Source organism: Peromyscus eremicus, chromosome 3 (assembly GCF_949786415.1).
Source record: "Peromyscus eremicus chromosome 3, PerEre_H2_v1, whole genome shotgun sequence".
NCBI lineage: Eukaryota > Metazoa > Chordata > Mammalia > Rodentia > Cricetidae > Peromyscus > Peromyscus eremicus.
This window is the reverse complement of record NC_081418.1, coordinates 12300734-12325991: the sequence shown is the minus strand read 5'-3', so window position 1 is coordinate 12325991 and position 25258 is coordinate 12300734. Positions and strand designations below refer to the sequence as shown.

The 25258-nt window shown below is 42.6% G+C and overlaps 1 protein-coding gene across 5 annotated transcripts in view; it reads left to right on the top strand.

Annotated features, from left to right (window-relative positions):
• LOC131906617 (multidrug resistance protein 2) overlaps nucleotides 1–25258 on the top strand; it is a 246496-nt gene that overhangs the window by 77695 nt on the left and 143543 nt on the right. Inside the window, exons 1-9 of one of the 5 annotated variants that reach the window (XM_059257283.1) lie at nucleotides 3924–4051; nucleotides 4449–4519; nucleotides 9531–9579; nucleotides 11100–11262; nucleotides 15061–15121; nucleotides 18034–18225; nucleotides 18990–19161; nucleotides 20187–20311; nucleotides 23569–23740. The exons of the other annotated variants lie outside the window; for them this stretch is intronic. Coding sequence (XP_059113266.1) covers nucleotides 4455–4519; nucleotides 9531–9579; nucleotides 11100–11262; nucleotides 15061–15121; nucleotides 18034–18225; nucleotides 18990–19161; nucleotides 20187–20311; nucleotides 23569–23740 — 999 coding nt within the window. The 5' untranslated portion in view covers nucleotides 3924–4051; nucleotides 4449–4454. Of the gene's footprint in view, nucleotides 1–3923; nucleotides 4052–4448; nucleotides 4520–9530; nucleotides 9580–11099; nucleotides 11263–15060; nucleotides 15122–18033; nucleotides 18226–18989; nucleotides 19162–20186; nucleotides 20312–23568; nucleotides 23741–25258 lie in introns of those variants that run through there. 5 annotated transcript variants of the gene reach the window in all.

The following is a 25258-nucleotide window of genomic DNA, read 5'->3' as shown; positions in this document are numbered from 1 at the left end:
CTTGGGGCCCCATCCCAGTTCCTGCGCTCAGCTTTCCAAACAGCAGCTCCCTGGACCTGCCCATTCCAGACCCCACCCCTCAGAAAGCCTGCCAAGGGTTAGCCCCTCTCCTGGGGCTGCTCAGGACCACACCAATGGGGTATTTAAGACCTGGTCACCAACCTGCCTTGTGATTTTCCTCTCCTGCCTTTCTGAGAGTCACCTGGGAGTTGCTCTGCTCTGTTTATTAAACCTGGACTTAGTAATTTGGCTCGATTGGCTCATTGCAGCAGCGGAAGTTACCCAATCACCGGGAATCTGTGGCTGAAGTTTGCTCCGGTCCTGCCCAGCCCCACAGACCCCGCAGCCACTTATAAAATAATCACTCAGAAGCTTACATTAATTAAAACTGCTTGGCCATTAGCTCAGGCCTACCATTGACTAGCTCTTACACTTAAACTCAGTCCATTTCTGTTCATCTATATGTCACCACGTGTTCTGTGGCTTTACCTGTGTGCCATTACATGCTGCTCCCTGGACGGCAGGCTGATGTCTCCTGATTCAGCCTTCCTCTTCCCAGAATTCTCCTTGTCTGCTTATCCCACCTATACTTCCTGCCTGACTACTGGCCAATCAGCGATTTATTAAACCAGTGTACAAAAGCATTATCCCACAGCAGGGATCCAATACTTACCACCAACAAACAATGAAGCTTTTTTCTTCTGGACATGCCCAGTTTTTTGATATTGGGGCACAGCATTACAATCTACTACATTCATGCTGAAGAACATTTTTTTTATACAAAAAAAATCTCATAATGCTTTAAGTAAGTTTACAATTTTGTGTTGGGCTACATTCATAGCTGTCCTCGGCTGTGAGGACCATGGGTTGGACATACTGGAGAGGCAACAAGTGAAGAGGTCACATGTGCCACTCTGGGGATTTGGAATCCATGGTACAGTTGCCCACCCTGTGCTTATAAAGGGGTGAAAATCTGAGGTGAATCAACACTGCTCTGTGAATCTGAATAGAGAAGACTGAATTCATTTTTGGCCAGTCTGAATATAGAGTATAATAAAAAATATTAAACGCTAGGAGTAAGTTGTGAGCATGCTGTATCAGAACAAGAGGGAAACGTATGTGTCTTTCTGAACCTCTGGGGTCACACCAGATAGATGGTGCTGTATGTCCACCAAGGTACAGTCATCTTCCATCCTGAAAAAGGAAAGAAAGTTGCTTGAAAAACCACTGGGTTCTTTTTGTTTTGTTTTGTTTGTTTTTTTGTTTTACACAATATGGTATAACAGAGCAGAGCAGAGCCTATGATCAACAAAAGTACTAAAAAAATCATATCTAAAGTGAGGCAGGACAGAAAGACAGGAAAATTATAGGAACAGAAAGAAAAGCATTGGGGGAAATTGACTCTTATCCAGGGTCTCATCTACCGTTTTTTTTTTTCTTTTTAACTGAGAAACACCAGAAACTTCAGCTACCCCTGACAATCTATGTTTCCAAAGATATTTTGTCAATGAGAGTAAGGAAACTGTGCTGAGGCCAGACTGATGTAGGACCTTGAGTTTCTAGCACTCCCCTGTCACTCCTAAATCTAAACGTTATAAATCTACCTTACAACTTCGTTTACAAAAGGAAATTCTTTTCTGTGTGCCTCCCAAATCCTATAAATACAAACCCATTGCAAAGAAACCCAAGTCCAATGGTCCTTTGAGAAGCTCCTCGCAGTGTCTGGTGTGATTTTCTCCTACTGTCTCTTGAAGCATCTTTGGTGGATTTTTGTTTTTTTTTAAATAAATCCAACCTTGCTTTTTAATGGCTGTCCTGAAATTGTTTTCTTTGTTGAAGCTACAAATCTCAGTTTTTCCCAAATTGAAAGGGAACTTTTCAAGCCCCTGGGGAGAATGGAGTGGAGCCTTGACCCAGTCCCTATTGTTGAAGACATAAAGTAATAACATCCTAAAGTGCCATGTTTACTAATTCTGCCAAAGGAGCTGGCTCCCTCTGGAATGTTAGGGAAAACTACAAGTTGCTCACACACTGAGGTGAGGATGGTCGGGTTAAAAGGAAGCTAAAGGGTGATGGCTGCAGCCCGAGGAAGATGAGTAGGACACTTGTAGTTGGATAGGAGACAACCATACTAACCAGAGAGGAGAGGTAGGTCTGGGCCACTGAGGATGGCACACTGCCCCCTTCCCATCCCAAAGCCATTGAGGAGCAGGTAAGACACAGTTGAAGGAAGGAGACCCCAGATCATCCCATAACAGTTAACTAAAAACAGCTGTGGCTATTTCTTGGCATCTGTGAGAACAGAGAAAGCTTAGTATTGTGAGACCAAAATGAGCCATCTTAGAAATAAGACCAAAATGCTTTCACCCTAAAATTAAGGCCTAAGATTTTTCCTTTTGGGAATAGGCCATTAGTTACTGAAACTAGTCAGTTCAGAATCCATAAACCAGGAAGTGTAAAAGTACAGAGTCACAAGATAGTCACGAGGTAATGCCTGCCAGACTATGGAATGTCCTCTCCCTGGTTTCCAGGGTAACTGACCATAAAAATGCCCCCACCTGAGGGCAGCCAATGAGAAATGTTCGTGGGCAACCACTCCGTGAGAAGTAATTTCTAGAAGCCCCTAGAAGCGAGCCCATCAGAATTGTACCCGTACTAGCACCCCTAAACGATGTAACCTTGTGACTTTCCCTTTAAAAGCTGAGCTTGCAGATAGGTGGGCGCTTCCTTCAGCCTCCACTGCGTTGGATGTATTGGACGAAGTCCCTGCCTAGGTTTGTATTGAATATCCAGAATTAAACCATGCTTTTGCATTCTGGCATGCTCGTCTTTGGTGGTCTCTCTGGGGGTCATGATCTGGGCACAACAGTATAAGAAACAGGGGTCTTGCTTGGCGGTGGTGGCGCACACCTCTAATCCTAGCACTTTGAGGGCAGAGGCAGGTGGATCTCTGTGGGTTTGAGGCCAGGCTGTTCTACAGAGCCATCCAGGACAGCTAGGGCTGTTACACAGAGAAACCCTGTCTCGAAAAACCAAAAAAGAAAAGAAGAAAGAAAGAAAGAAAGAAAGAGAGAAAGAAAGAAAGAAAGAAAGAAAGAAAGAAAGAAAGAAAGAAAGAAAGAAAGAAAGAAAGAAAGAAACGGGACTCAACAACTTCTCTCCAGGTGGTCAGGGCTTCTTCACTGGCATGATGTCGACAAGGACCTCTGTCCCAGGTTGACTTTCACATCTGAGCTGCCAGCATTGGGCACAACTGGATGGAGAAAGGTCGTGTCACACTCCAACAGCTGAATCCATCAGAATTCCAGAAAATGTAAGAACTTGCTATGCCCTGGGGAAAACATGGACATTGATTCCAGAGTTAAAACTCGAAAACACTCTGTACTTTAAAATATCATTTCTGCCCTGAAGTGCCCCATTATATAGGACTATCGTCCAAGCCAAAAATTGAATAGATATACTTTAGGAAAATGCCAAACACACTTAAGAAAGGCTTTCACAGAAAAATGTCTACCAGCCTTAAAAACACAAAAAGAAAGCAATGCTGTCAGAAGGGGATTTCACAGAATAAGCAAGGTCCCTGGTTGCTTTATTGACTATTGCTTTATTCAGCTCCATCAGGTAAAGTATCCTTTTAAGTATGACTCATCAGTGATCCAACTGTGCACTATCCAGGCATATACACTTCTATATGGAGACTTACCTGAACATGTGGAGACATGTCTATGTAAGTGTCTCACTGAGGATTCCAGCTCCCTTCTCCAAAGCTCAGGGAAGCCAAGAAGTGCCTTGGTTTCACAACCTCTCCTGCAGGCTCGCCCAATCCCTCCCACCAGGCTGATTGGCCCTGGGGCCTGGGGGGGGGGGGGGGGGGACGGGCTAGTGACTACTTTAGTACCCGGCGCTCCGAGGACCTGGGCTCCTTCCCGCAGCGGCTCTTGAAGCTCCACGAGGCTGAGGCCGCTGCCCGCATCTTCCCAGGCTCCGCTAAACTCAGGGTCGCTTCTTCCAAATTCCACGTCTTGGCGGACTTTGCGAAGGAAAGCCGAAGGTGAGGTGGACGGTTTCCCGGAAGGGTCGGCTGCTCGAGATGCCCCAGTCTGGTCCCGGGGTCAGGGGCCTCGGAAGTCCGTGCGGACCGAGTGGCGACAGCCCCAGTCGCTCCGGGAGTCTCCGGGCCGGTGTTTTCGGCGCCAGCCCCGCGCTGTGGATCCTGCTGCCCAGCTCCGAGCAGGGCGGGCCGGCAGGATCCAGAGCCCAGACCCGGTCCACGTGGGTGACCCGGGAGCTCCCCGGATCCCCGGGGTGAGTTACCTCCAGGCCCGGTCCCGGGAGCACCAGGGCGGGGCTCCTCCTCCCCGCTGGGCTCCCCGCGGGGCAGTGAGGTCAGCCTAGGCTCTGGACCCCGCGGGCATGTATTTGGCTGATGAACTGTGGTGTCTCCCCAGGTCGTGATGGAGCTTGAAGAGGACCTTAACGGAGGAGCAGACAAGAACTTCTCGAAGATGGGCAAAAAGAGGTAGCCAGATTGTTTCCCTTTCATACTTGACATGTCTTGTACATTTGAGCAATTCGTTTGTAGCCTCCAGCACCGCAGTAAATGATTAGTGGTTGTTTTTTCAGCCTTCAGAAACATAAACCAGCCACTGGAAGGAACTCAGCTGCTTGGAGCAGTCCTTCAGATGTGTGTGACTGACCGAGGCTCCTGTTCAGCCTCTAGGCTGGGCCATGGCTCAGATCCCTTAGGTTTTATGAGCTCAGCTTTGTGAGCACTGTTGATTGCTCATGCACCTGAGCTGCTTGGACCCTCTGCTGTGGTCTGATGAACTACACAAACACAGAATGCGGCGTGACAGGTGAAACAGAACAAAACAGCATTTAGATCTTTTCAGACTGGTAACCTATACTTCAATTAGAAAAACTGAAAATGTAATTGCTAAGAGAACATAATTATTTTCAGTATATTTTTTTATTACAGTGGACTGCCTGTGACAGGAAGTTAAAAACATCACTCACTAGGTTCATTGTTTATAGAAAATTGTAAACTAAGATAATAGGAATTAGTAGATGTATTAATATTAATAATCAAGTTTTCAGTGTAAGGAGGGTTAAGTACAAAAGAGAAAATAAATTTTATGCTTAAAAATGTGAAATTAGGGCTGGAGAGATGGTTCAGTGGTTAAGAGCATTGACTGCTCTTCCAGAGGTCCTGAGTTCAATTCCCAGCAATCACATGGTGGCTCACAACCACCTGCAATTAGATCTGGTGCCCTCTTCTGGCCTGCAAAGACACATGCAGGCGGAACACTGTATACATAATAAATAAAATAAGTCTTTTAAAAAAAAAATGTGAAATTAGAATAAGAAACTTCAATATGGCCGGGCGGTGGTGGCGCGCGCCTTTAATCCCAGCACTCAGGAGGCAGAAGCAGGCGGATCTCTGTGAGTTCAAGGCCAGCCTGGGCTACCAAGTGAGTCCCAGGAAAGGCGCAAAGCTACACAGAGAAACCCTGTCTCGATAAACCAAAAAAAAAAAAAAAAAAAAAAAAGAAAAAAAGAAAAAGAAACTTCAATACGAAGTCATGATTTTTTTTTTAGTTGTTCACTTTCAGTCCACTGAAACGGATGTTGGAAATAAACACTCTTGGTGCTTTCTGTTAAAGAAAGGGATGCTATATAGAACAGGTAATTTCAGCCAGATCTAGGACAGAGAAAATACAAAGTGAGCCTTGAGTATCTGATACTAACAAGCAATGAATCAGGATTTAATGGACAGGTCAAAGACATAGCAGAACCAGCCAGATGGGTCAGCAGGTAAAGGCAGCTCCTTCGAAGCCTGACAAGCCCCAGTTTGAACTCTGTTTTCAGAACCCACATAGTGGAAGCAGAAACCATCGGCAGGTTACAAGTCGACCCTGACCGCTAAAGGCACTTGCAGTGGTATATGCCCTCTAATGTGCATGGATCCATGCACAATAAATAAATAAAATGCAAACAAAACAAAACAAAAATCCCAAAAAGCCAGATATGCAAGCAGGCTGGAGGAATTTCTACTGGCTTCTGCTGGGGAAGTTTGAACTTCAAAGAAAATAATTGCTCTAAAAGACTTTGAGATGGTAGGTACAATGCCGTTAATGACTCACTGACATTCTGAGAGGAGAGAATGGGATGAGAGGTAAAGCATTCTAGTAAACTTTTTTGCAGAAAAATGCAGCTATCTGGAACACACACTACCCGTCAGGTGAGGGTTGTCCAAGGGCTGGAGCCATTCAGAGAGGAGAATGTCCTTCCCAGGGAGAGAATTCCCTCTTAGCAACTTCACCAATAATCAGAGGCAGCACAGCTGGTGGTGGTGGCTGGTGGTGGTGGCTGGTGGTGGCTGGTGGTGGTGGCTGGTGGTGGTGGCAGCTGGTGGTGGCTGGTGGTGGTGGCTGGTGGTGGTGGCTGGTGGTGGTGGCTGGTGGTGGTGGTGGCAGCTGGTGGTGGCTGCTGGTGGCAGCTGGTGGTGGTGGAGCAGGCTGTGAAGCTGCTCAGCATGTGGTGGGATTTGAGGAGACTGCGCTTGCAAAAACATTTCATCTGAATCCAGCCAGGCTTTTAGGTTAGTGCTATCTAAGAGAAATATTGTGAGACACTTTTGTAGTTTTAAATCCCCCCCCCCCCGTCAACATTAAAAAGTAAAGAAATCAAGTTTGGAAAAGTATTGGGTATCCTAGACATAGTAATTTTTATATATGTAATAAAAATTATGAGTCGGATGACATTCTCTTTCACACTGCATATTTTTATATTCATATCTCATTTGTGCTCAGCTTGAAACACATATGTCCAACATGTGGTATGTTTTAGAAGGTAATTGCTTAGCATAGCTTAAAGAACTGTGTTCACACACACATGTGCACCTGTGTGTACACTGGACTTGTTTTTCCCTGAGATAAGATCTTGCTGTGTAGCAAGGTGGAGGCTGTCCACAGACTCACTGTGTACCCCAGGCTGGCCTGGACTTGTAGATCATCCCACCTCCTCTGTCCCTGAGAGCTGAGATTACAGGTTTGTATCACCACTCTTAAGTATATTACATACAAAGTATTGCATGATGTTCAAAGAAGAAGGTAAAGATAATAGATGGTTTGAATCTACACATATTATTGGTTCTGTCGTGGCTTCAAAGTAGAGAAATTCCTTTTACTTTTTGTTTAGTGGCTCTTATTAAACTGCTTACCAGCACTGATTTTGTTATTATTTATTTATTTTTATGGTTCTGAGAGTCTCCTCTAGGATGTTGCCTGGATGAGGCCCTAAGTCATTTTTAAGTTCTAGTTCTGGGAGAGAGAATACAGGTTGTCACCAGTTCTCACTCCTAGTAGATTGCTCAGAACACGCATCATCTCAGAACATAATGCTCAAAAAGACAAATTGATAGTCAAACATGGTACTATAGAAATTTCATAGATATACATTACAGATAGTACCCTTCCCCTTCAGTACTAGGGACTGAACCCTGGCCTTGCGCATGCTAGACCAGTGTCTACTACTGAATTATATCTCTGGCCCAGTGATAGGCAAATGCCGTACCCCTGAACTCCATCCTGGCTGAAGTCTCAGAGGTTTGTATCTCCTGTCTCACAGCTCAGTGGTCCAGCAGCAGATTGCCTGCTAAATCTCAGTGTTTGTTCTAGCAACAGGACCTGGGGCAAGTTAAGTAACTCTTCTGCACGTTTCTTACCTGTCAAAGGTCAACAGTGTGCCTCCTTCAGAGTTCTTAATGCACTGTTCAAGCTCTTGCCTGGAATGCCACCTCTCGAGTAGCATCAGTGTCAGAGAAGGAAAAAGTAAGGACGAAGCACAGAGCTGGAATGCTTCATGGCTGTCTCTTTTCTTGCATCCTAGCTCCAGGGATACTGAAGCTGTGTTTTAGATGCGCCAGCACAGGACCCATCCTGAGCTAGTGTGTTTGTGTCCATATTGTACCACTAAAAACTGGACTTTTTTTCCCCTTGAAAACTGTCTTCTTACTTCATCTAGTACATGAAAAAACTTTTAAACTTAAAAGTCTGAGTCAAAGTGATGTTCTTTGGAAAACAGTCTTTCCTAAGATAGGTTTGGTATAGCTTGCCATCCCTGCCGGCAGTGACAGGTGGTGAGAAACGTGGGTTGGAGGTGGAGTTATTTGATTTGCAACTTTGAAGAATAGTTGACTTTTTTACGTGTAAGGACAGCTTTTTGGCAATTTATAGTTGTCGTTTTTTTTTTTAAAACATGGCTTTTTAAGGCTGCATTTGTTTCCATTATAATCCACTTAGCACCTCAGATATCCTTGTAGAATTAGATTTGCTCATGGGGTAATTTAATTACCTTTCAAGTTAGGATACTGGTGTCCAACATCTCATCACTGCTCTCCCTGTAGTAAAGAGAATGATTACATCTACTATCCATAGTGCCAATAAATAAATAAATAAATAAATAAATAAATAATAAATAAATAAATAAATAAATAAATAAATAAATAAATAAACTAGCTAAACATATAAATAAATAAACGTATGTCTAGGTAGTTACTAAACTGTACCTAGACTTACCAAGGAGATAATTGGGTAGATTAATTCTGGAACATGATTTATTTTCTTTCTCTTTTTTTCAAGTAGAGTATCCCTGTGCAGCCCAGGTTTTCTTCCTACTTATAATAATCCTGCCTTCACCAGCTTAGTACTGTAATTATAAATATGCTTTGCCATGCCCAGCCATAATATTCTAATGAGACTAAAATTAACCAAAAAAGGAAAAAAAAATTAGGGAACTCTTTTTTAATGTGTAGTATTTTATTTGCAAATAATTGTGTGGCTACGTGTATTCATCACAAAAATTAGGAAACATCTAGCACACAAGAAAATACTCTTATACAAATCCCGACACCTGGGATAGGGGCTGTGGCTCTGTGGGGACAGCGCTTGCTGCATAAGCTTGAGTTTTTGTCTCCAGAACCGATACAAAGCCAGACGTGCTAACGCCTGCCAGTAATACTAACACCCTAGTGGAGAAACGTGAAGTGAACTGATACAAAACCAGACGTGGTAACACATGCCTGTAATACTAACAGCCTAATGGAGGAACGTGAAGTGGAACCTGGAGAATCACTGGAAGTTTATGGGCCAGCTGGCCTGGCAAATCCAGCGGTGAATAGCAAGAGACCTTGTCTCTAGCAGGGTAGATGGCCAGGAATGACACTCCAGGTTTCCCAGCTCCACACATGCACTATTGCATGTTTGTGTCCCCCCCCCACACACACACTAATGAGAACACACATGCACACACGCATAAAGCATTAAAATTGAAATACAATACTCAGTGATAGTAATCATATATTCAAATGTCTAAACTGTATGAACATTTGTATCTACACTTCCAAATGGTATCAGACTGTTTGAATGAGTACTGTGTAGACCTGTTTGTCCTAGTTGTCATTAGTTTATAATAGGCTGTTTTTGTAGCATTTTTGTAGCTTTGCATAATCCCTTTGTTGTGTTCTTCAGTAAAAAGGAGAAGAAAGAAAAGAAACCAGCTGTTGGCATATTTGGGATGGTGAGTTTGGGCTGTAGTCATTACTTAAAATACTTACCTCAAGACGGAGATGTTCCACGTGATATAAGGCTTCCTTAGAAAGTATAAAAATGTGGAGGTAAAGTTAATTGATTGGATTTAGCTTATTTTCAGAAGAATGCTAATCATAATTTGCCAGGTACTGAACCTCAGCAGCTTCCCTTCCTGGCTGAGATTTCAGTTTTTTTCCAAATTAGTTATGTTGCCAGTGATCTTTTACCTATATTTTTCTTGATGGTCATTGCCAGCCGGTAGAGGAAAGCTGCTGTATCACGTGCCTCGCTTTGGTATGTTTACAGCAGGGTCCTGCTGTGTGTGTAGGAAGAATGGCTTCAGACTCCTGACCCTTCTACCACCTGCCTTCTGGGTGCTGGGATTACTGTTGTATCACTGCACTTGATAACATGCCATCCTTCAAGGCCCTGGACTCCTGGGTGCTGGGATTACCATGGTATACCACCATGCTTGATAAATGCCATCCTTCAAGGCCCTGAATTCCTGGCAGGTTTGACTCAAAGTCCTATGTATCCGTGTTTGAAGAGTTTATCTAAATTTTTTTTATTATTAATAAAATTCAAAGTCAAGTATCGGGGTAAAAGCCTTATTGATCGGAGAAGCCACCAGTGACCTTTGCTCTTCATCCAAAAGGGCCCTGGACTCTTTCTAAACCCTCCCTATTACTTCTTGTGCCTCTCTGTATGTATCCTGGGTCCTCTGGTCAGCTAGTCACTAACTCCGCCCCTGATTAAAGGTTAAACTTTATTGGCAGTCTCGGAGTGTCAGTGTGAACAAATATTCCGCAACACACATTAATAAAGGTCGAGGTGGATTATCGGTTGCTAGGATTTAGCAGCCAGGTGTCTTATCTCTCTTCAGTTAAATCTGGAAATGTTTACAATTGTGTGGAGAAAGGTATTTCTCCTCAGTGGTTGTAATTTCAGTCACAGTGTCTGCTAATGGTAGCCACCACAGAATGAGAATGATTTCTATCTTTTCAAAATACGATTTTTCAGCTATCATCTTTTTGGAAACTTTAAAAAGTTATCATCAGGTATTATAGAAGAAAAGACACACTGAATTCAGTATGAAAAATTACTACATGGGCTGAGGAAATGGCTCAGCTGTTAAATGCACTTGATGCTCTTACAGAGAGAGGACTGGAGTTCAATTCCCAGCACCCACATCAGGCAACTCTCCACCACCTAGAACTCCAGTTCTATGGGATCTTGTGCTCTTTTCTGGCCTTTGATGGCACTCACATTCATGTGCCCACACACACAAACAGATACACACACACATATACATGTAAATAAAAGTAAAAATAAATTAAAAAAAAATTGGTACAGCCTGGGTGAGATTATTGTCAAAGTTCATCAGAGGGAGAGGAGAGCTGGGTGTGAGACAGCAGAGTGACCTTCTGCAGAGTGCTTGAATCTGGAGTCTGTTTTGAAGCGCCACCTATGGGTCCATGTGCTCACTGCGTATGCTCTACTTCCTCCTAGTTTCGCTATGCGGATTGGCTTGACAAGCTACTCATGGTCCTGGGGACACTGGCCGCTGTTATCCATGGGACTTCACTTCCGCTCTTGATGCTGGTGTTTGGACACATGACGGATAGTTTTACAAAAGCAGAAACCACTATTTCACCAAACATTACTAATCAAAGTAAGGATTATTTGTGGTACTGAATTTATTGGAATTTTGCATTTAACATTCACTTGACATGCCACTTGCAGGGCCCTTACTAAATATATGGTGTTGTGTTCTGTGCACTGAAGGGGGAGGGTCAGAGCTCTAGCTCATGTTTGTAATGAATTTGAGAAGAGAATGTTTGTGGGCACTAGAACATCCAAGAGAAGTGTTGGCAGAGATCCGCAGGAAAGGAAGGAGCTCTGTGAAGTCAGAAATGGCTTTGAAGACATCAGGAGGAAGTACAGGAATGTAATCGGAACTGTGAATGGTGAGCTGCAATAGTTAGGAGAGTCCGTGGCTGGGCGTGTAAGGGAGGAGTTCAGGATGAGGCTGATGCTTTTAGCCTGAGAAACTGGAAGGACAAGGCTACTCTCCAACGAGATGAGAAAGAGGAAGGGGCAGTTTTGGGGGTTGTCCTGGGTTGGCCTGTCAGAAAGCAGATCCAGGATTGGAGAACTAAATGAGGTCCTAGACAGTTGTTTATGAGAGAGAGGGAGAGGGTCAGGGTGAGGGAGAGAGGGAGGGAGGGAGGGAGGCAGAGAGGGAGAGAGGGAGGGAGGGAGGGAGGGAGGGAGAGAGAGAGAGAGAGAGAGAGAGAGAGAGAGAGAGAGAGAGAGAGAGAAGTAATGCTTTGTTCTTGAGGAAATAAGAAATTGGAAAGTGATATTTGAAAGAGAGTGAAGAGATTTAGAGAGATCCTCTCTGAAGGACAAGTGCAGTGAGCAGGGGAATGCTTACTCAGGGTAGAGCCACAGCAGTGCAGCTACAGTAACAGGTGGAATGTGGATTAGTGTCAGGATCTGAAGGCAGGTGGGTGAGGAACTGGGAATCTGCATGTTTTCTGCTGGTTGGTAGATCCTCCTGTCTACCAGGGACATGTTTCAAGACTATCCTGTGGATGCCTGAAACCATAGAGAATACTGAACTCTGCATATATTTACAGTGTATTTCTAGTACATGCATACCAATGATAAAGTTTAATTTATAAATTAATTAAATTATGATAAGAGATTAATGACAATAACTGGTAAAAACAACAAATACAACAATGTACGGGGTTAAAAGTTATTTTCAGTGTTTGTTTATATTTTCTAATGTCTTAATTGTGTTCTCCTCATGCTCCTTATGATGATGTCAGATGATATAATTTCACAGTTCACTGCAGGAGACTAAAACCTCAGAAAGTCTAACTTTGCATAAATAGGGGACTGTTAGGGCTTAATTTTCTCAGTAAGATTGGAAGCAAGAAACTGGTTGATAAGGAAAGATGTAAAAAAGCACCCTGGGGAGGGAAGCAATGAGTGAGCTATTGAAATTCTTTGCCTCCAGCTAACACAAACATCATTGACTCAGGGGACACAGGTTGCTAGGTCAGAGCTTCAGTTTTCCAGTCACTGTTGGTCATGCAGAGATTGAGTTAAACTATAGGAAGACTTACAGTTCAGTTTGTACTCAGTAAACATGCTGGCAGGTTATAGTTATGTATTTAGGGGTGTGTGTGTGTGTGTGTGTGTGTGTGTGTGTGTATGTGTGTCAACAATTAATGAAAAAAGAGGCCAGGAATTTGAAAGATAGCAAGTAGAATTTGGGAGGGTTTGGAGAAAAGGGAAGGAGGGATATGATGTAATTATACTATAATCTCAAAAAGAAAAACAAATAAAAAAATAAAGTTGGCAATGCCTATATGAGAATACCTTTGATAACTCAATGATACTTTTAGCTTACAAGGACCCTTCTTTTTTTATTAATTTTAATTTTTGTGGGAGATGATATTCAGGTGGACATGTGGAGCTATAGTTTTGGGAGGCTGTGAGCTGCACAGTGTGGGTTCTAGGAACTGACATTGGGTCCTCTGTAAGAACAGTTAACACTATTCCCTGAGCCATTGCCTCATCTCTGGACTTTTAAAAATTGATATTAGAGACCAAGCCCTTGGCTTTATACATCATTTGAACTTACTTTTGAGGTGCTGAGAATTGAACTTATGGCCTCACAGACACTAGGCAAGTGCTCTCCCACTGGGCTTATCTTCCTAGCCTGATATTTGAATTAAGTCTATGATAAACACTGAATCCTTTCCCAAGAGATATGCATCAATATCCAAACCAATTTGCAGTGTGTTGGACCCTTAGCTGATTTGTTCATGGGTCCTGGGGTCCACTTTGTGTTTCTGAAGAATGCATTGTTTATCCTGATTTAGAACTATAGCCATTTTGTGAATGTGATGGCCTAGACTACAGAGCTTCCTTGTTTACTAATTGCTCAAGGAGGCCCAGGTTCTAGAGGCCTTTACACAAAACATGGTCAGATAGCCATGTAAAGACTTAAGTGGGTCCATCCTTGTTGCTGCTACCACAGTCCCCTTGTGAGTTCTTCTGATACCCTGCCTGCTCTCAGCATAGACTTGGCCTTACTGTTTTATTGTGAGGTCTGATTTCTTACTGGATATTAAAATCTTTCCAGCCTTTCTCTCAGACTCTGATGACTGAGTGTCAGGAAATTCTTCTCTAGGTGTGTGTGTGTGTGTGTGTGTGTGTGTGTGTGTGTGTGTGTGTACACAAAGCTTAACCACCAGGAGCTTTCTGTAGTCTCTGAATTCACATCTCCACATGAACCAAGTGCTCTCCACAGGTAGGCCTAGATAAAAGCTGTTGTGTTTTCAGTGTGTGCTTCTGATACTGCCAGGACACACAGAAGCCTAATGACATCCAGGAAATTAAAGAAACGACAGTGAATTGGTGTCGGATAGGACTAGAGACTAGACAATACATGAGTTGAAGGGGGGTTAAGTCCTGCACGGGATATGGAGAAAGGTCAGGGGACGCAGAAGATCACCCAGTCTTCACATATGTCCATATTGCTCACATTGCAACTCATCCTTTTTCTCCCTTTCCCTCCCTCTGCTTGACTTCCACACATACTATAATCTTATATTTTACAATGACTGCAAGATTTGAAGTGTGCCTTTTGTTGACCTAGCAGTCTTGATATGATAATTTTTCCTATACCATATTTGCCATATTTTCACATATATGTACACATATGCTTATGCAGTGTTATTTGTCTGTGTATCAAACCCAGAGCATAGTGTTTGCTAGGTAAATACACTCACTGAGCAATGTTCCCAATAACAGTATGATATTAGAAACAACCAAAATGAATGCAAACTTAGAATTGATACAAGCATACACTGTCAGGAGAAATCGATACTGAATGTAGACCAAGATACACATTTTTTTATAAGTTTTGTATGTGAGACCAAGATACACATTTTTTTATAAGTTTTGTATGTGAATTTGACAGCATATACACAAAAATATTGAACGGTAGTTATTGGTGTCTGTGTGAATGGTTAAAGTTTTGGGGTTTCTAATGTATTTGGTTCAGACAGTTAGCTCTTCGTAATATTGGATAATGTTCTGTTCTTCATGATAATTTTGAAATAACAATAAAAGTAGAGAAATGCAGGGTTAGTGTTTAAATTTGGGCTCAAGTGTTGAGTCGCATTGGTATTTATTTGTCACGGTGGGTTTCTTCTTGAAAATGACGGTCCCTTCATGTAGGCTTTGTGTAGCTGCTTATGGCAGCAGAGAGGTGTTTGGATGGATGTCATTAACGCTGGGATGGAAACCAAATTAAATTGAACTGAGTCACTTGGTTCTGGTTTTGTATAGAGTTTCAAGTGAAATGAGTTTGGTTTACTTTCTATGCTTATTTTTACTGGGGTCCAAAGAGCCATAAATGGGCCAGCTCTGTTTTCTGGTTGTCTAGGTGAAACCAACGGTACTCAGATCAGCAGCAGCAGCGGCGATCTGGAGGAAGACATGGCCACGTAATTCCACACTTGCTTTATTCTTTCGTTAATCTTTATAATGATCTATAAAATTTCTCACTCATATAATATGATTTGAAGTTGGATTAAAAATCATTGTCTGTAGCTTTGTAATTATTAGTGTGCTTCTTGCACAGTATCCCTAGTAATAATTATAATAATATTGGCTAGCGAGGAAATTTTAAGCTCAGCATTTAATTATAAATAATGAAATAAAACATCCTAGAATAACTGGGTGGTGGTATCACACGCCTTTAATCCCAGCACTCCAGAAGCAGGCAGATCTCTGTAAGAACGAGGCCATCCTGGTCTACAAATCGAGTTCCAGGACAACCAGAGCTGTTACACAGAAAGACCCTATCTTGAAAAACAAACAAACAAAAAACTCCAAAAAACCAAAAGCAAAAAAAATCCTAGAATAAATAAACATTTGATCTTGACCTTAACTTACCTTGGGAAAAATTTTGTAAATTATTACATGCTTTGAAATTTGTTTTGAGAATATCTTTGAACAAATGTGCAAGGATCCATGAGAATATTCAGATAACATGAATCTACATTATTCTATGAATGGTTTGACATGTTTAAAGGAAGTGGAGACACTTGATCATATTTGAATGATAAGACGCTAACACTCTAAATGCTATTGTAGAGAGGCATTATTTTTATATTGTGACAACTACAAGTCCCTCTTTTTCTTTCTTCTTTTTTTGAGATGGGTCTGACCTCTTGATGTAGCCCAGGCTGCCCTCAAGCTTGTGCCAGCCCTTCTGCCTCAGCCTTCCACGTGCTGGGATTACAGGTTTAAGCAACAATGCCCAGTTATCAGCAACATCTTGATTGTTTGAAATACATTATCAAGGCTAGGAATGATGATGCCTCTTAGCACTGTGAAAGCACTGGCAGGAAGCTTGTGAGATTGAGGCTAGCCTGGGCTACATAGCAAGACCCTGTTTTTTTTTTTTGTTTTTTTTTTTTTAATAGCTAAAAAGCAGAAATAAGTGAACAAATGAATAAAACTGAACATCTTACAGGTTGTTCCCTAAACATAAGTTACACTTGTTAAATGAGGTTACTCTTGCTATATCATTAGCACATGGAAAACAATTATAGACTCATCTATTAATGAGAAGCATTCTAGTTGCACTATATCTTTTTGCAAGTTATATGATGTAATGGGGTATGATATGTTAGCAGGATCCTGGTAGGTTGAGCACAGAGCTGTGAACCATCACACCAGAGACTCTCTTCCTTTTAAATAACCATTTTGATGCTTCCCATGACACACTGCAATTTCCAGAAGATAACAAGTAGAACTCCTTTTGAAGATGGGGAAATCTGTATTTCACACTGGAAGCTTTGCCTTTTATCTAAATATTAACTGATTGAAGAAGCCTAAGGTTTGCTTTTGTGAATGTGAAGACTCAGAATAAGGGAACATCAATTCACCTTTTTCTTAGTTTAATTTGAAGGCTTTCATGTTCTTTGATTCCTTAAACATTTTATGGTTGTTCAAAATGACCAATTGGGCAGATACAAATACTGTTAATTTTCATCTGTCACTTATCAGCTGAGGTCTTCAGTAGTTCAAAGGGACAGGAATCACTTCTATGTTGTTGTTTTTGCCCTTTTTGGGGCAAAAACAACACCCAGCTCCCAAATAAATCACACATGGAGGCTTATTCTTAAATATAAATACCCAGGCTTAGCTTGTCTTGTTTCTTCCCAGCTTTCCTTGCCTTAAATTATCCCGTCTACCGTTTGCCTCTGGGCTTTTATCTCTCTCTTGCTTCTGTAAATCTTCCTCTTACTCTGTGGCTGGCTGTGTAGCTGGGTGGCTGGCCCCTGGAGTCCTTCCTCCTCCTCTGCCTTGTAGCTAGAGTTTTCCTGCCTGGCCCACAGTCAGGACAAATCTCTCTCACCTGCCAGTCCCACAGTCGCTCAGACCCGACCAATAAACTAAGAGACTTATATTGCTTACTAACTGTATGGCCGTGGCAGGCTTCTTGCTAACTTTTCTTTCAGCTTAAATTAATCCATTTCTATAAATCTATACCTTGCCATGTAGCTCGTGGCTTACCAGCATCTTCACATGCTGTTTGTCATTGTGACGGCTGGCAGTGTCTCTGACTCAGCCTTCCACTTCCCAGCTTTATTCTCTTCCTTGTCCTGACTATACTTCCTGCCTGGCCACTGGTCAATCAGAGATTTATTTATTGACCAATCAGAGCAACACATTTGACATACAGACCATCCCACAGCACTGCCTCCTAGATCTCTCCTCCCAGTTTTCTCCTTCTATGTATTTTCTGCCTGCCAGCCCTGCCTATTCTTGCTCCTGCCTTGCTGTTGGTCGTTCAGTTCTTTATCAGACCATCAGGTGTTTTAGACAGGCACAGTAACACAGCTTCACAGAGTTAAACAAAAGCAACATAAACAAAAAAAGGTAACACACCTTAAAATAATATTTCCCAACACTTCTATCCCTGGTTTCCACTTTCAGACAAATTCTGTGATATGTCCCTTGACAAGCAGAGACTCATTAATTGATGCTGTTACAATAGAATTAGGAACTACAAGGCCATGTCTCAACAGACTGCCAGTATAACGGTTCTCACCTCCATTTTACTAGCCAGAAAATTGGGGCCTAAGATGTTATGCATCCTGTCTGAGTTTACAAGGCAGTTAAGTGAAGAGCTGGGATTTGCCCCTGTGCACCAACCACTGTTAGCGGTTCCTCTTTATTAGTGCAGACACCGGCGGATGTTGACAGTTACATCTCTGCCCCTCACAACCACTTCTTGTTTGTTAAGGATGGTGGGATACCCAGATAGCTGAAGGAGTAAGACAAAGTTGTGTGCAGAGAGCAGGACTGATTAGGAAACAGCATGTACAGTGTTCTTGTTTTTCAGGTACGCCTACTATTACATGGGAATTGGTGCTGGTGTGCTCATAGTTGCCTACATCCAGGTTTCATTTTGGTGCATGGCAGCTGGAAGACAAATACACAAAATTAGACAGAAGTTTTTTCATGCTATAATGAATCAGGAGATAGGCTGGTTTGACGTGCACGACGTTGGGGAGCTCAACACCCGGCTCACAGAGTGAGTACCTAGTTTTAGCTGGAGTCAGATACGGTCTTGTTCTTAGGTCAGTGGAGTAGATGCCACCAGCCCCATTAGGAATGTCGGTGCTTCCCTGAGCAGAGTAGTGCCCTTGTGAGCAGTACCCGTGCCTTACACGGCTTCTTGTTCACAGTGCCCTGGCAGGAATGGGGGTGGGGCTCCTTCTTGACTGGCAGAGTCAAGAAACATGCAGGGAGTGAGCGCAGCTGTGATGTGCAGCGAGCAACAATATGGCCTGTCCATCAGCCTCTGACTGCCATCCTGCCAGGGCTCCTTGGTGGCCTGTCCATCCAGCCTCTGACTGCCATCCTGCCAGGGCTCCTTGGTGTCCTGTCCATCCAGCCTCTGACTGCCATCTTGCCAGGGCTCCTTGGTGTCCTTGGAAAACACCAGAAAGAAGGAAGGAGCTCCTGTCTGTCTGTCTCTGCTTCACAGAAGACACGAAGAACGCAAAGATTTGTGTTCATAGAGAACAGAGCCATATGTGCACATCTCTGAGCAGTTTGAAATTTCACAGTGAATTGTCTTAAACATCCCGTGTCTGTATTCTGAGGCCATGCTGGCCATAGGAAGGTGTTAATGACAAAATCTAGCGGAAACAGATAGCTTGTCAAGTGAATATATGTATGCAAAGGTTGCAGACACATTAATTTACATCAGAATCAGTGATACAATATAAAACTGGCTAATTTCTGTGTTTGTAAATCTGACATTATTTGTAACCCAATCTCTGTCTTCTTCAGTGATGTCTCCAAAATCAATGATGGAATTGGTGACAAAATTGGAATGTGCTTTCAGTCCATATCCACATTTCTAGCTGGTTTTGTAGTAGGATTTATAAGTGGTTGGAAGTTAACCCTTGTCATTTTGGCTGTCACTCCTCTGATTGGATTGTCGTCTGCTATGTGGGCCAAGGTAGGTGAATCCCCATTTCAGAGTCCTCCCCAGAACCCCACGGGAGGGTCTTCAACCACGGCAGCCCTGATTGTGAGTTTGGTCCTTGCTTTAAGCTTCCGTTTAACAAGGGCAAGCTAAGCTGATCCAGACCCACTGAGCTCTTATTTGGGGAAAGGGTAAGAAGGAAGGGGACCTTGTTTGTTCCCACCTTCGTAGAAAAGACGCGCTGAACTGGGAAGATCTGTGCTCGGTAGAGGACAGCGCCGTGTCCCCTGTGAAGTGTCAGCTGTGTAGTGTGTCCATCCCGTGTCTGCACGGCCCTCCAGCGTTTGGAGGACTTAATGTCACTCTCCAGGGAGCGACCTCAGGTCATCAGGCTGGAGTTGTACTTTTACCCAACAAGCTACCGTGCCGGCCTTTACCAGCCTCAAAGCTTAATTGGTTTTCCTGTTCAGTAGAATATTGAACAGTTAGGTTCAAACGCCTCGTGTCAGAACGGGATAAAAATTATTTAAAATGTTTTAGAATACCTTGTGGATAGATGAGGAAAAGGGAAAGCAACTTAACCTGTGAGGTCTACACATCACTTCAGTTCCTGGGCCCTTCGTTTTACACCCTGCACATGTCTTAGAATCTCAGATTGTGAGCTCTGTTCAAACATAGGTGCACTACTAGTTTGAGAAGCTGTTTCCTGCTGTGGACTTGAGGCCGTCTCCTTAACCCAGTCATGAAGGAAGAGCAGAAGGGTCTCAGGCATGTCAGGCACCTGACCCAGAAGTCCCTTTGTGTCCAGGGTTCTCTTCCTTGCCCATACTTTGTGTCAGCTAGAGGGCATTGGTAGGGAAACCATTATACTTTTTCTGTCCCCAAAGATACCTGACATTCAAAGATCATGCTCTTTGTATGATTTCTGTATAAGCAATATATCTATTTATTTATATATATATATAAAATATATCTATTTTTATATCTATTTATTTCTTTGCTCTGCAAAAGTTAGATTTGTTGAGCATTTTTAATGATACAAGATTGCATTTTGACAGGTATTGACTTCATTTACTAATAAGGAACTCCAGGCTTATGCAAAAGCTGGAGCAGTTGCTGAAGAAGTCTTAGTGGCCATCAGAACTGTGATTGCATTTGGAGGACAAAAGAAAGAACTTGAAAGGTTTGAGTTTCTTTTGCTAGAAATTTAAAATTCAGTGTCATTGCTAATATTCTACAAAGTTGCAATTCTAATTATGCTTTCTTAATATATGCCTTCAGAAAAAGGGATATATATGTTCTGTTTGCTTTTTGAAATATGTTTGAAAGCCTATGTTTTCATTCTTATAGAAGAAAGGGATGGTACAGAAACTACAAGTAAGGAGGTATCTGCTACACAGACACCAGTTTGGAGGGATAAAAGACCCTATGAGAGTTACAGAAATATTTATTTAGAGAGACATAATATGCTTTGATAGGGCTGAAGAGATCTCTTATTTGTTAAGAGAGCATACTGCTCTTAGGGAGAACCTGAGTTTCTATGGGGCTCAACCACCTCCAGCCCCAGGGGACCTGATGCCCTTTTTGGTCCTTCAGGGGCATCTTTGCTCATATGCACACACACACTCTGTGGTGGTTTGAAGGAAAATGGCTCCCAAAGGGAGTGGCACAATTAGGAGGTGGGGCCTTGTTGGAGGAAGTGTGTCACTGTGGAGGTGGGCTTTGAGATCTCATATATGCTCAAGTCACACCCAGTGTCTCAGTTCACTTCCTGTTGCCTGCTGATCAAAGTTGTAGAAGTCTCAGCTCCTTTTCCAGCACCGTGTCTGCCTGCACGCCACCATGTTTCCTGCAAGATGATAATGGACTAAACCTCTGAAGTATAAGCTACTCAATTAAATGTTTTTCCTTTATAAGAGTTGTTGTGGTCATGGTGTCTCTTCACAGCAATAGAAACCCTACCTAACACCCCCCCCACACACACATACACAAACATAGTCATTGAAAATATGCTTTGATAAAAGAAATGTACTGAGGATTATGAGGAGGGGATATTTAAATATGATCAAGGAATGTCTCTTAGAGGAGATTTCAATTAGCATGAGACCTGAGAGATGAGAGTAAGTCTCCTGTAGTGAGGGTGGGGATGGAGTCGGGGATAGCAAGTCATCTAAGTCTCCCAACATGGCAAAAGCTTCAGTATGTCGTGGGATATGATTATCACAAAGCTTCTAGTAAAGCAGTCTATCCCACTTTCCCTTCAAAATATCCATGTGGGAGGAAACCAGCTCATTTGGAATGGAAATTTAACCGCAATTGTGAATGCGTTTAATTCAGTAATCAAATAGTTTCATTAAGTTTTTAACAGTTTTTTTTTTTTCTTTCTCTGTGTCTTTCGAACGTGTTTCCTTCTGTATGCAGAAACATTTGACTTTCGTGGAGCACTGATTTTTGATTGTTGGATTTACTTCCTGAGTGAGTCCAATTCTGAGAGTCCTTAATTAGGCTCATATGTTCAAGTATATGCCCTTTATTTCTCCAGCAGTTTCAAATCTGCCAGTCTTATGTTTAGACTGTTTTGTTCTGGAAAATTTTGTTTCTCTTTCAATGATGATAGGTAGTTTTTCTGAGTATAGTAGTCTTGGCTATTAGCAGTGTTCTTTCAGAATTTGAACTACATCACTCCAAGCCCTTCTGGTTTTAAAGATTTCTCTGGGAAAATCAGCTGTTATTCTGATTGTCTTTGAATGTGATTGGCCTTTTTTCCCTGCAGCTTTCACTTTCCCTTTTTTTCACCCTTTCTGTGTTTTAACTATAACTCGACATGGGGAGTTTCTTTTCTGGTCCTGACTTTTATGTGTTCCAGCATGTTTTTAAAAAATAAAAAAAGTTAAAAAATTATCAATGTCTTTGAGACTGAATGGCACAATTCCTTTACTTTGATTCACGTCCTGCTAGACCATCCTCTGCATTAGCCAGTCTCTTGGTAAGACTTGCCACTTGCCTTTGGATTTGACTTACTGAGTTTTGTGTTTTGAGCATCATTTTGGTTTGATTTTTCTTCAATATTTCTGTCATTATTGAATTCTATTTCCATATCTTGAATTGACTTCTACAAGAGTGTTCATGTTCTCTTTAAAGTCTGTGAATGTGATTATAGTCATGTTTTTTAATTCTTTGTTTGGATTTGAGCTCAGTCCCTGTCAGTGTCATCCCTTCCCATGAGAGTCCTTAATTAGTAATTAAGTAATTGGTAATTTTTGGAGGGTTTTCATCCAGTTTTTGGTTTTGTGTTGGGACTCGCCCATCTGGAGTTACTTTGTTAGCAGAGGTTGTTTTTTTCTGAATCACCTTTTTTTGGTGAGAGTTGACCCAGCATTTGTAATTGAGGTGTCGTGGATCCGCTCACTCCCGGGGGTGTCCTTCTGTCAGTTAGCTCCGGTAGGAAAGAGAATGAGTAGGCTTAGTAGCTTAGTTAAGCTTATGTGTCCCTGCCTTGCTGGCAGAGTGCAGCTCCATAGCTCTGCTCTTCCGTGAGATGGAAGCCTGATCCAGGCTCCTTCCCTGGGAGCCTGTGGCTCTTTGCTGCCTCACCTCCGGGCCAGTCTGGGCCCCCTCTGTCACGTGCTGTCATTTGGTGCCTGCAGCTTCCCTGGCCTGTTCCTACTATATAGTCATAAGCCAAATTAATTTTTGTAGATCAGTGATTTTAAAATTCACATCTATAGAAATAAGATAGCGCGTACGGCTTGTTTGTTTCTAAGAGAGAGCCCTTTGCTGTGTGGCCCTGGCTGGTCTGGAGCTCTCAGTTCTTCCTGTACCCCCAAGTGTTCAAACTGTCTTTAAAGCTTTCTTCAGGTCCGGAGCTTTGAATAGCTTTTTGATGCTTCCAATTTCTAGCATTCTATCCCCAGTTCCTTAACTCTGTGCTCCTCCTCCTTCCTCTTCCCCCTCCTCCTTTGTTCTTCATCCCCTTCTTTCTTCTCGTTTTCTAAATTCTTCATTCTTCCACCTTTTCATCTTCCTTCTCCTCCAGCCTCCTCCTCACCGTTACCCTTAATCTCTCCTTCTCCCATCCTCCGTCCCGAGCAGGACAGGCTGGCCTTGAACTTGCAGTCCTCCTGCTTCAGTCTCCTTAGTGCTAGGGTTACAGGCAGAGCTGCTGTGACCAGCTGTTTTCCCTGTGTGTGCAATAATATGTGCTTTTGATGATTTTTATTACTTCACAATTACTAAGGCCAGAAAAGGTTTAAGCCTCAGCGTACTGTTCAGTGAAGGAGTAAAATAATAGCACATCTTAGGGGCAATGTGAGGAGAAAAGAAGAAAACACATGTAGTGAAGGGCTGGTGTGTTCCAACTGTCAACCAACTGCCTTGTTACATTAACATACTTCCTCCACGCTTATGAGAACATGTAATGATTTCTGGTTTTTCTTCCAGGTACGATAAAAATTTAGAAGAAGCTAAAAGTGTTGGCATAAAGAAAGCGATCACGGCCAACATTTCCATAGGTATTGCCTACCTACTGGTGTATGCGTCATATGCACTGGCGTTCTGGTACGGGACCTCCTTGGTCCTCTCAAGTGAATACTCTGTTGGACAAGTGCTTACTGTAAGTAATACATGATTTATAAAAGGATTCACTGAAAATGCCGTTTAAATTAAGTCGTTTTAATTTAACCTTAGAAGAATGTGTTTTGAAACCCATTAAATACTATAAAGAAACATTCATTCAAATAGTCACTAGGTTTAAGAGTGGAGAGGAAATAGATAGATCCCAAATCAATATTGTTGTCTTTCTTACAGATATCTTAAAAAAAAAACAACAACAAAAACCAAAAAAACTTATTCTTTAAACTTATTCTTATGTGTCAATGTTGCATTAAAGAATAAAAAAAAGTCTTCCTCTTGGAGCATCATAAACCAATGTCTTAGTCACTGTACCATTGCTGTGAAGAGACTCCATGACCAAGGCAACTCTTATAAAAGAAAGCATTTAAGTGGGGGCTTGCTCACAGAGGTGATCATCATGGTGGGGAGCATGGCGGCACACGTGGTGCTGGAGAAGTAGTTGAGGGCTATATCCTGATCCGAAGGCAGAGAGAGAGAGAGAGAGACAGACAGACAGGCAGGCAGGCAGACAGACAGAGACAGAGAGACAGAGACACACACAGAGAAATGAGTCTAGCCAGCATAGGCTTTTAAAACCTCAAAGCCCACCCCCAGTGATATACTTTCTCTAACAAGGTCAAACCTACTCCAACAAGGCCACATCTCCTAACCCTTAATAATCTTATCAAAGAGTTCCACTCCCTGGTGACTAAGCGTTCAAATACATGAGTCTATTGGGGCCATTCTTATTCAAACCACCACAACTAAGAATGAGACTGTTGGTTTTATGCAGTGCTTTTACCTTGGGAGGAAAAGTCATGAGGCACAACAAAACCCAGTGTGAGAGTTTTATTAGGAGAAGGGAGGGACAGAAAAGAATGAGCCTGTTTGAAAGACATGTGCAGAGAGCGGGGAGGGTACATGGGATCTGCCTTTTATGGACTACCCTAGCTCGTGCGCATATGGGCCTATGTGGTTTCGCCATGCATGTGCATAGATTACATGATCACGCTGCATGAAAATTAGAAAATTATAGAAAATTACGTACGGCCCCAGAAATGACTAGGTGTCTTCCCAGGGCATGTGCAGTCATGGGGTTGTGGTTAGAATTCCTATCAGAGACCACATTTGAATTCTCCACCTCTCACCCTGTGTCTTCTGTCTTGTTATTTGTGGTCTGATGTCCGTCTGTCCTTACAAAGGGCTTTGCTCTATATTCATTGAATAGCACAGAAAAACATGGTATTGGAAAAGAATTGTGGGGGCCCAAATTACTGAAAGTTAGAGAATCTGAGCTTGCTTTGCTCAGGAGAGCTGCATAATGGGATGATTTGGCCAGGGGCGTGGTTATCCGGTGTTTTGAAGGGTCTACACTTGGCTGTACATTGTGCTTTGATCTTGAAAGGAGGAGGTCTTTTGTCTCTCTCCTTGGCACTGTGCAAAAGCCCTTTGGAATAAACCTCAAGACGACTGGGTACTGACCCAGGGCCCTCCCAAAGCTATCCTGTGTCTCTGTCTT